Here is an 11,760-nt window from a genome sequence, read left to right as displayed (position 1 = left end):
AAAAGACATAATTGACTAATGAAAAGAGTTACCTAAAATGTTTAACCTTTACTCCGAATGCAGATTTAAAAGTTCTAAATTTTAGCATAATTGACTAATTAAAAAGAGTTACTTAAAATATTCAATATCTATTCCGAATGCAGTTTTAAAAGTTTCAAATTTTAGCTTCATTCAAATTTGGTAATCATTAAAAGTTATTCAAAATAAAAGTGTTTTTAAGTAGCACAGAAACAAATCCCAAACCAGCTCTAACTATATGTTTACCTTGAATTAAATATTTTTTTAGTGTAATTGTAAAATTTCAAATTTTAGCTTCATTAAAATTTTGTAATCATTAAAAGTTTTTAAAAATAAAAGTACTTTTAAATAGCATAGAAGCAAATCCCAAACGCTCTAACTATGTTTATGTTGAATTAATTTTTATTTATTTATTATTATTATTTTTTTTTAAAAAAAGGTATCTTCTTACAATTCGTGATAGGATTGAATTAAAAAAAAAAAACAAAAAACAAAATAAATTTTGAGACAATTGCTTTGGGTGAATGTAGATTTTAAGAGAAATTTGTGTAAATAGAATAATCTTATATCCAATAGCAGAAAATTGTTGCCTAAATTCGACCAACTTTTTTTCTTCTAATTCTCACTTGAAGCCCATTGCTTCTCCTTTAAAACGTAAAAATGGATCAGTGTGTGATTTGTAAAATTCCCAGGTATTAGATTTAAATTGTACAAAGTTTTAGTGTTAAATAAAAAATAAAAAAAAAATACGAATTTCTTGCTCCCCAAGTTAAAAAATAAAATAAATAAAGAATTTTGAGAAGAAAAAAAAAGGGGTATATATCATGCGGTGTAATTTTCTTGCTCCCAAGTTCAAATAAAAAAAATAAAATAAAATAAATAAAGATTTTTCGGACAAAAGGTGGAATATATAAATTTGTTTCCACCCTTTGCGCTACAGTATTTTACACACACACAATTCGTTGCCCCATATGTGATATATATTTTATTAATTACTGACTAGGTAAATAGATATTAAATTAATATTATTTATTTTTTATAAATTTATAAATTATTTTTTTAATAATTAATTATTAGGAGAGTGTTTTCCTATTTATTTCGTACTAGTAGGATTAGAATTACTAAAAAGGAAAATCGCCCCTATAAAAGTGCATTCACATATATATACCATTCAGTTTCCATCGCCGCCGTTCAGATTGTTCTAAAAATCAAAGCCCATACCTTTCAGTTTCCATCGCCGGCCGTTCCAGTTCCGGTTCGCCGTTCGCCGTTCGCAAGCTTCAGCCGCCGGGCCGCTGTCTCTCAACTCTCAAGCTTGCTCCCCTCTCTCTCTGCAACTGCTAACTTGTATGGGACACTATAGTGTGTGTATGTGTGTGTATATATATATGCCATTATAGACCTCTGTTATTATATACGTGTCAATACATGAACCCTTTTAATGGGACACTCTCTAAACATAGTTACTAAGGAATCATTCTTTTCTTAAAAATCCCTTTCGTTTTGGCTTTACATTAATGAAATTGTAATATAATAAGGTTTTCAGTATTAAAAGGGGAAAAGAAATTTAATACAAGAACTACAAGGCTTATTATATGCCAATTACAGATCACCCATGTATTGATTTTAAAAAACAAGACTTACCCTGTGCAAATTTAGAATCTTATACAAAAACTAGAGAGTGTGTGTATATATAAGCCCTTTTAATAGGACACACTCAAATTTTTTTCTTAATAATAATGGTGGTATTCTAAATTTTCAAATGAGTTTTTGTTTTACTATGGATTTAAGCTATGGCAACTTACCTGTCCTGCTTGCAATTGCTGACCAACTTAGTTACTAAGGAGTCTTGTTTGCATAAAAACCCCTTTCGTTTTCGCTTTACATTAATGAAATTGAACTCGAAGTGAATAATATAATAAATGTTTCAGTATTAAAGATTGGGTTAGCTTAAATTGTATACGAAGTAATTAAAACCAGTGATTTAAAACTATTTGGTATAAGGACAATTTTATTTTTTTAATTGAATTGTATAATTTATTGGCCTTTACATATTTCTGTCACCATGAACAAACACCTTCTTATTTCGGGATTTTTTGAATGACAATACTTGCTTATATAGGAGTGGAAAGTAAACAAAGCAACAATGTCTGAGAAAGGAGGGTTGATGGAGCAGGACTTAAGCAAGCTGGATGTAACACAGTTACATCCACTCTCACCTGAAGTTATTTCTCGTCAGGCTACAATAAATATTGGTAATCATCGTTACTACGTATGAATGTGTGAACCCCTTTTAGATGGGGTGTGATTTCTAATCCTTAATCCTATCGTTGACACTAATACATTGGACCTAATTATCTTTTATCAGGCACTATTGGTCACGTGGCACATGGTAAATCGACGCTGGTGAAAGCGATATCTGGCATCCAGGTGACTGCTTTTCTAGCTTACTTCTGATACTGCTTGTGTGCCATTTTTTTTTTTTTTTTTACAACTAAAATGTTGCTGTCGTCCTTAATGGTAATTTTAGCTTCTTAATTTCTATTTCTAAGGGGCTGAAATTAGTAGACTTATACTTGTGTGACTTTAACTATTTCCTGTGATATTATGACTGTCAACCAAGGGAAGAAAGTTTATTTCTTTTCTAATTCAGCATATATTTGCTTTGCTCTAGTGTTAAAAGTTCATTAAATTAATGTTTTACTAGCTATTGCACAAGAAATATGCACAGAATTAGAACATAGTATGTTTAACCTAGCTCCATTTGTTTTTTTACAAATGTTTACGTGCATATATTGTAGAAGTGGCTCTTATGGTTTGACATTAATTTGCAGACAGTTCGTTTTAAAAATGAACTTGAGCGGAACATTACTATTAAGCTTGGATATGCAAATGCAAAGATATACAAATGTGAAGATGAACAGTGCCCTCGACCTATGTGCTACAAGTATGTTCGTGTTTAAGAAATGTAATGATTACTTAACATCGTACTTTGCAACTTTAGTCTAATGTACGTAAAAAAATATCATCTGCAGGGCATATGGAAGTGCAACAGAAGATAGTCCCTTCTGTGATGTGCCTGGATTCGAAAAGTGTAGGATGAAACTACTCAGACATATATCTTTTGTCGATTGCCCGGTAATAAGCTATCCCATCCCGAAGTACTTTTCCCAATATTATCTTTGGACTTGATCTATATACATGAAAGTAACTTTAGAGCTACATCCAAACTTGTGAAAAAGGCTTATTGTAGAAAAAAATGAGAGTAGGAATTTCTTTAAAAAAAAAAAAAAAAAAAAAAAAACTGTAGACATTGTAGGTTAATCTAACTTTTAACTACTTGATGTTTTTTTCCTTTATTTCCTACAGGGACACGACATTCTCATGGCTACTATGCTCAATGGTGCTGCAATTATGGATGGAGCTTTACTTCTCATAGCTGCCAATGAGGATTGCCCCCAACCTCAAACTGCCGAGCATCTCGTTGCTGTTGAAATTATAGGACTTAAACATATTATTATCGTCCAAAATAAAGTTGATCTGGTTCCGCAACATGTATCCATCCATCAGAAGGAAGAGATTCAAAAATTTGTCCAGGTCTGTACGGTTTGTCTTTGAATGTCATTCATTTCCTGCTTTTTAAATTTTTAGTATTGAAATAATGTGGGGTTTTCACATTGCAGAGAACTGTTGCTGAAGGTGCACCGGTGGTTCCAATTTCTGCTCAGCTGAAGTATAATGTTGACGTTGTGTGCGAGTATATTGTGAAAAAGATACCTGTTCCGGAAAGGAATTTTGTCTCACCGCCGCATATGATTGTAATCCGATCCTTTGACGTCAACAAGCCTGGTTCCGAGGTTGAGGAAATAAAAGGCGGTGTTGCTGGTGGAAGCATCCTCAGGGTATATGCTTCTTCCTTGTTACTCTAATTAAAGACACATAGAGACATGTAGAATAATACTGAAGTAGCCGAACAATATCAAATCAAAGCCTTCAGTACAAACTGCATTGATTTGCTTATAAGTTGGCTGTGGAGTACAGCTGTTAAAGAAATCATCTGGTTCAATACCATTGTCAGGCATTTATTTTGTTTTCTTCTTATGTTGTTTTGCACTGGTACGTACACAATTTCATTCTAGGCACCAAATTGTCAACCTTAATGTAGGACGATTGTATTTCTGCAGAAGGCTAAATTAATATCATAGTTGTACATTATCCCCTCGCAATTTCCAAGTCCTTCACGAGCTTCATCATCAACTCCATGACAATGAAAACACACCATCATGAGTTTTTTTCCCTTAGTTAAAGAATCTGCAATTGTTGTGCACGATAGATTTTAAAATTGGGTATCTTAAATTTATCTATTACCTTATTTTGGCAAATTTGTTCTGTGCAGGGTGTTTTACAGGTGAATCAGTTCATTGAAATTCGACCAGGGATTATACTAGAAGATGAGCACAAAAATATCAAATGCACCCCAATATATACTAGAATTGTATCTTTGTTTGCTGAGCAAAATGAGCTGCAGTTTGCAGTGCCAGGGGGTCTAATTGGCGTTGGCACTACAATGGATCCTACGTTAACACGTGGTGATAGGTTGGTTGGTCAGGTTCTTGGGGAGGTCGGATCCCTGCCTGAAGTTTACACTGAACTGGAGGTAATAGATTATTGCTTCTATACCTCTGTCTATTTGCGCTGATTAAACATAACAGAATATTATTATTTGCTTAGGGAAGTACTTTGCACCAAGCATTCCTTTTAATCAATCTTTTAAGAGCTTGTAAAAATCTTTTTTTCGTCTTGTCCCCTTGTTGCTTGTGTGTTTTCTTGGGGGTTCCGGAGGTTGAGGTTTTTGGAGGATAGCATATGACACTAATTGGATAAGTTCGTTCCATTTTGATTTATAACCGCAATTCAAACATTATAATATTGTTCTGCAAGCATTCAGAATGGTCTTATTTGCTGTATCTATAAGATCCTGCTAAGAGCTTCATGCCATAATGTCATCCCCTTTTATTATTTGTAAAATTCTATCTTTTGTGTTTCCGGTTTTGAACCTTGTGCTCTTTGGTCAGGTTAATTTCTTCCTCCTGTACCGACTTGTGGGTGTTAAGACAAAGGGCTCAGAGAAGCAGGGAAGGGTCTCAAAGCTGGTCAAGGGAGAGATTTTGATGTTGAATATAGGGTCCATGTCAACGGGAGCTCGTATAATCGCTGTAAGGAATGACATGGCAAAGCTGCAACTTAGTAAACCAGTGTGTACCAGCCCAGGAGAGAAGGTTGCACTGAGCAGGCGGATCGAGAAGCACTGGCGTCTCATCGGTTGGGGTCAGATTCAAGCTGGAACCACCCTTGAGCTTGATGTCCCAGCATTACCTTTCTGAGCGATAGAAACAGAGTAGTTAGTGAACATAAGAAACTAGTAGTAGTAGTAAAAGGAGAATAGAGTTTTGATAGAAGATGTGGGAGGGCAGAGAACTGCTGGGAACAATATTTGTTAGGTGGAGAAGAAAACATGGTTCAGATGCATACGATTTCTTTAAAGGATTAAAATAGTTTTCATTACTGTTTTCATTATCTTTTTAGTAGTGTCATTTGCTCATTTTGTTACTTCATTTAATACCCAATGTGATGATAAAAAAAAAAACAAAGATTGCCAGATTATCTTGAAACTTCAATTACTGAGGAGCTAGGAAGCACGGACGCTTCTACGGAGGAGCTGTACCTGTGTCGGACACCGACACTTCTTGGATACGTGTCCGACACTTTATATACGTGTCCATTAATAAAAATTAATTTTGACACTTTTTAGACATTTCAAACACAAGTTTACCTTCTAATCTTGAAAATAATATGAATACTATTATGGCAAAGTCGTGAAATATTAATATATATGATATAAAAATCATTACAATAATAACATAATTTCATTTTCTAATTCATTCAAGTGCAACTCTTAGTACAGAAATTAAAACTGAATTAAAGCTTTATAAAAAAACTTTAGCAATAAACCTCATTTTAACAGACATTCATCTCTATCTAAATTTTTTGGATGAAATTACCCTTTTCAACAGTTTTTTGTTTTGTTTTTTTTTTTTTTTTTTTTTTCCATCTCTCTAGCCTCTCAATCTCTTCCATGCCACCACAACCCACCACCGCCACCGCCACCACAACCCACCTCCAAAAAATAGAAATATAATTAACCATTTATCTCTATTATATGTATGTATACATATACATATACATATACACAGCCCCTTCTCTCTCTCTCCATCGCAACCTCCACATTGGTGCCCCAGAGATGCGTCCATTTGGTGGACAAGATGCAAGTTGCCACTGCATCTTTTGTTGGAAGGAAGGAGATGATATGCCTAATTACACAGCTTGGTAAAGTGCTTATCCTGTCTTCTTCACTTCTTTTGATATTGCTTTCCTTTGAAAGCTTTTGGCATTTCGAAATTGAACCCATAATTTCTGCGATGGTATCATCAAAATAAATATATATATATATATATGAACATTTTTCCCCCCTAAATTTCTTGACAGTTTGAAGAGTTCATACAGTTATAAGCCTAAGAGGGTTTTGGACCAGCGATTTTACACAACGGTTAAGTAACTGGCATGAACATAACATTGATGTATATGTGTGTATTATAATTTCATAGAGTGATTTTGAAATCAGAAACTCCTATTTTCCATAATAGGCTTAAAAGTATACTACTCTACAGGTAAAGTGTGCCGGTGCAGATGTTTTTGTTCTGAAAATTTTCAAAACTCAAGGCAGAAATTGGGCCATCAATACCTACCCAAAATCGGGAATTGACGACAAAATCTGCAATCAGTCGGTGACACTAAGGAGGAGGAGCACAGAGGCGGTGGTGATGCAGCCGACGACTGCAATTTGGGGTGGAGGTTGCGGTGGAGAGAGAGAAGGGGTGGGCTGTGGCCACAGTGTTGGTGGTGACTGTGTATGGTATATCTATATATATATATACATATAATAGAGATAAATAGTTAATTATATTTCTATTTTGGAGGTGGGTTGTGGTGGCGGTGGCAGAGGTGGGTTGTGGCGATGGTTGGATGGAGGTTATTAAGAGGCTAGAGAGAGAGTTAAAAAAATAATAATAATAAATAAATAAAGTAATTTTGTTGATGAGGGTAATTTCGTCCGAAAATTAGATAGAGATGGATGTTTGTTAAAATGCCCCATTAATATAATTGAGGGGGTTTCTTGTTAAAAATATCCATAAGGGGATTTTTGGCAAGTGAGTGATAATCAATGGGAATTTTTTTGCAATTCGCCCATAATACTATTACTGAATAGATGTATAAAAATAAAAATTTATATTTATATGTAATTGTATCTATGCCGTACTCGTGTCCTACTTTTTAAAAATTTGACGTATTAACGTATCCGTGTAGTATTGTGTTTGTATCCCGTGTCTGTGCTTACATAGCTAAGGTAGCTTTGAATCAGGGGCGGCTAGACTCTTAGGCTACTTAGGCGGTTGCCTAAGGCCCCCAGCCAATAGAAATGCTTCAAATTTTTTTATTTCTTCATATTATATCCTTCCTAAATTTTTTATTTCTTCATATTATATTCTTCCTAAATTTTTTATTTCATTCCTATTATCAGTCCAACCAATATAAAGGCCCCACAATAATTTGTATTTCCTTAAATTATAAGGTTCAAAAAATTTTATTTGTTTATATTATAACATTCCTAAAAATCTTCTTATTATTAAACTCTGTCCAATAAAAAGGCCCCAAACTTTTTATTTTATATTTTATATTTTTTATTTTTTATTTTTTATTATAACTAGATTAGGATCTTCTAAGTTAAAACTTCTTTACATTATCCTAAGTTGAATTGTAATCATTTTAACATGTGTCATTTCACCTAAATCTAGGGCTAACAACACTCCACATAATGTTTTGAGAAAGAAAAATAGTTTTAGGTTTCCAACCAACCACCTCTCTCTACCAATATTCTTGGTTTGGTTTTTTTTTTTCGGTTTCATCTCATGCAACTAGATTCTCATATCTCTTCACCTTTCACTGTGTTCTGTCTATTCTAATTATTTTTTGATGTTTAAACCTAAACTTTGCTCCTTCCAATCTCCTCCCACTGGATATAATGCTAGGTTGTTCAATTTTTCTTGTTTTTATTTTTTTATTATTTAAATCAATGAGATAATTGTGTTATTTTGAATATATGATTTGTCGATTACAACAACTTGGTAATTGCATTTGATTCTGTCTAACTGCCAGTTATTCAATCTAAACTTAAGATTAGGGTTAAAACTCACCGATGATCACTACAAATTTGCAAACTTCACCATCAATTCTGTACCAATCTTAATTTAGTTCAATTCTTTCAAAATTTTGAGAGTATTTATATACACATATAAACACATAGAAAGAATTACTGAAGGAATAAACTAGAGAGAGGAAAGAAGAAGGACCCACTAGTTTCAGGCATAAGAGATTAGATAAAATGGTGAGTTGAAGAAGTTTTAGCATTTGTTAACGATGTTTCTCTATTCATCGGTTAAACAATTTTAGTTTTTATTTTTTATTTTTAATTTGCTGATGTGGTGCATTATGAGTCATACATGTGTGATAAAGGCCACGTGTCAAAGTTATTCAACTTAAGATAATGCAGAGAGATTTTAACGTAGAAGATCCTAGTCCTAACCTCCTTAAAATTTTTATTTGTATTGGTTAGACCCTAAGCAATAGAAATTTAATAGGGGCCAAAATATTTCTATCTTTATCTTACTTCTTTTTTCTTTCTCAGCTCCTCATTCACGTTTCTTTTATTCCAAAATTTGTAAAACTTTCCATATTCTTATTTTAACTTTTATCTTCTTTTTCTTCTTCTTTTTTATTTTTTATTTTTTATTTTTTAGTTTTTGTTGAAATATTTTTTTTCGTATAAGTTGTATAACTCTAAAATCAATTATATATATTAGATATTAAAAGGCCATTTTTTATATTTTTCGTCTAAGGCCTTAAATTATATTGAGGCTTTGAATACGATCCTTAAGTCTCTCAAGGTCATAATCTCTCTCGTCATCAGTGATAAGCTAATAGAGTGGTCCATTCAGTGAGCGAAGTTGCTTCTCCTGATGGTTATCTATTGTTCGGATATCCCTTTGTCGGTAAAGAAAGATCTGTTCTCGGATGCTTATATATAGAGGGGGAGAGCTCAGAGAAATATGTTGAATTAGAAAACTTGAGTCAATTGTAAGTAATAAATGTAATGAAAATAAACGTATATAAATAGAGTTGGGAGAAAACCATAATATATATTGTATATAGTAAGTGATGGAAATTTGCCCCACGAGGACATGTACCCGCCCTGTTTTGGGAACCATTTAGTTTATTTGGGCCGGGATAATTTTTGTTAACGAAAGCCCGTGCGGGCTAGGTGCAGGGACGGGGAGGTCACCCATCCCATTTAAAAAGGTAAATTACTAAATTACACTTATTTTATTAGTATATATAGAGACACGTTCACTCACTTTCTCAGCCGTTTTGACTTTACAGAGAACTGTTGCCGAAGGTGCACCGGTGGTTCCAATTTCTGCTCAGCTGAAGTATAATGTTGATGATGTGTGCGAGTATATTGTGAAAAAGATACCTGTTCCGGAAAGGAATTTTGTCTCACCGCCACATATGATTGTAAACCGATCCTTCGACGTCAACAAACTTGGTTACGAGGTTGAGGAAATAAAAGGCGGTGTTGCTGGTGGAAGCATCAATACATAGAAACATGTAGAATACTGAAGTAGCTGAACAATATCAAATCAACGCATTCAGTACAAACTGCATTGATTTTCTTATAAGTTTGTTGTGGACTAGTACATCTGTTAAAGAAATCATCTGGTTCAATACCATTGTCAGCCATTTATTTTGTTTTCTTATGTTTTGCATTGGTACACAATTTCATTCCAGGTGTGTAATTCTGGCACCAAATTGTGTGCAGCACAAACTTGTCAACCTAGCTTAATGTAGGACGATTGTATTTCTGCAGAAGCCTAAATTGATATCAAAGTTGTACATTATCCCCTCGCAATTTCCAAGTACTTCACGATCTTCATCATCAACTCCATGACAGTGAAAACAACTAACCTTCTATCAACTAATTTGGAATGGGAAATCTCACCATGAGTTTTTTGGCAAATTTGTTTAGTACAGGGTGTTTTACAGGTGAATCAGTTCGTTGAAATTCGACCAGCAATTATACTAGAGGATGAGAACAAAAATATCAAATGCACCAAAATATATACTAGAATTGTTTCTTTGTTTGCCGAGCAAAATGAGCTGCAGTTTGCAGTGCCAGGGGGTCTAATTGGCGTTGGCACTACAATGGATCCTACGATAACAGGTGCTGATAGGTTGGCTGGTCAGATTCTTGGCATCTCATTGGTTGGGGTCAGATTCAAGCTGGAACCACCCTTGAGCTTGATGTCCCAACATTACCTTTCTGAGCTATAGAAACATAGTAGTTAGTGAACATAAGAAACAAGTAGTAGTAGTAAAAGGAGAATAGAGTTTGAGAGAAGATGTGGGCGGGCAGACAACTGCTGGGAACAATATTTGTTAGGTGGAGAAGAAAACATGGTTCCGATGCATACTGTCTCTTTTAAGGATAAAAATAGCAATACAAATGTTTTCATTACTCATTTGTGGTTTTCATTAGTGAAAATGTAATGAAAATACTCTCTTCATTTGGAAAGCTAATTACTTACACTTCAAAATATCTCATCCACTTTTCCCTCTCTTTTCATTCTATTGATAGACTGTTTCAAGGGTTCTATTAGCTTTTTCCCTCTCTTTTCATTCTATTTATAGACTGTTACAAGTGTTCTAGAAGCTTCTTTTTTTCATCCTCCATGTTGGGTTGATCTTCTGGGCATTTCTTTATGTGCTGGTTCATTTATTCTCTTTGAAATTGGGCTTGGAGATCGTCTTAATGGAGATTGGGCCTCTTGGGCTGTTATTCGATCGGATCCATTGCTTTCTCCCGACCCATTCTTTAGCAGGATGGGTCGTATCCGGCCCAAGCTATTTTTGGTATCCTCAATTACTATTTTCATTATCTTTTTAGGAGGTTGAAATCACCCACATCCTGTCCCAACTTCTGGGTGTTAAGCAGGGAAGGGTGTCAGAGCTGGTCAAGGAGAGGTGTTGATGGTGAATATTGGGTCCATCTCGACGGGAGCCCGTATAATCGCCGTAAGGAATAAAATGGTAACGCTGCAACTTACCAAACCAGTGTGTGCCGAGCCAGTGCCCTGAGCAGGCGGATCCAGAATCGCTGGCGTCTCATTGGTTGGGGAGATTAAAGCTGGAACCACCCTAGAGCTAGATGTTGTCCCACCATTGCTTATCTGAGTTACAGCAATATAGTAGTTAGTGAACATAAGAAAGTATTAGTAGTAAAAGGAGAATATTGTTTGAGGGAAGATGTGGGAGGGCAGACAACTGCTGGGAACAATATTTGTTTGGTGGAGAAGAAAACATGGTTCATATGCATGCGGTTTCTTTAAAGGGTAATAATAGCCGTACAAATGTTTTCATTATTGTTTTCATTATCTTTTGTCATTTGCTCATTTTATTACTTCATTTAATACCCAATGTGACGATAAAAAAAAAAAAGATTGAGTCTCTCAAGGTCATAATCTCTTTCGTCATTGGGTGATCAGCTAATAGGGTGGTTCATTCAGTGAG

General features: G+C 34.5%; 1 protein-coding gene and 1 pseudogene across 2 annotated transcripts; both read left to right on the top strand.

Moving 5' to 3' along the window:
* Nucleotides 1–2,159: 2,159 nt before the first annotated feature.
* LOC132294220 (eukaryotic translation initiation factor 2 subunit gamma-like) lies at nt 2,160–5,411 on the top strand. 2 transcript variants are annotated; one of them, XM_059792006.1, is made up of 8 exons: nt 2,160–2,273; nt 2,387–2,448; nt 2,853–2,965; nt 3,054–3,156; nt 3,388–3,615; nt 3,702–3,920; nt 4,415–4,675; nt 5,094–5,411. In XM_059792006.1, the coding sequence occupies exons 1-8, from the start codon at nt 2,165–2,167 to the stop codon at nt 5,400–5,402; spliced, it is 1,404 nt and encodes a 467-aa protein (XP_059647989.1). In that variant the 5' UTR covers nt 2,160–2,164; the 3' UTR covers nt 5,403–5,411. The 2 variants fall into 2 exon arrangements, with proteins under 2 accessions (XP_059647989.1, XP_059647981.1); XM_059791998.1 differs by having other exon boundaries at nt 2,165–2,273; nt 4,352–4,675.
* A 930-nt stretch (nt 5,412–6,341) lies between these two features.
* LOC132270345 (uncharacterized) lies at nt 6,342–11,424 on the top strand (annotated as a pseudogene).
* Nucleotides 11,425–11,760: the final 336 nt, after the last annotated feature.

This window comes from Cornus florida, unplaced genomic scaffold, assembly GCF_030987335.1.
Source record: "Cornus florida cultivar Cherokee Brave unplaced genomic scaffold, ASM3098733v1 CherokeeBrave_3.0.0_Hap2_Chr01, whole genome shotgun sequence".
Taxonomy (NCBI): Eukaryota; Viridiplantae; Streptophyta; class Magnoliopsida; order Cornales; family Cornaceae; genus Cornus; species Cornus florida.
The sequence above is the reverse complement of the archived record's forward strand: the minus strand, read 5'-3'. Positions and strand labels throughout refer to the sequence as shown.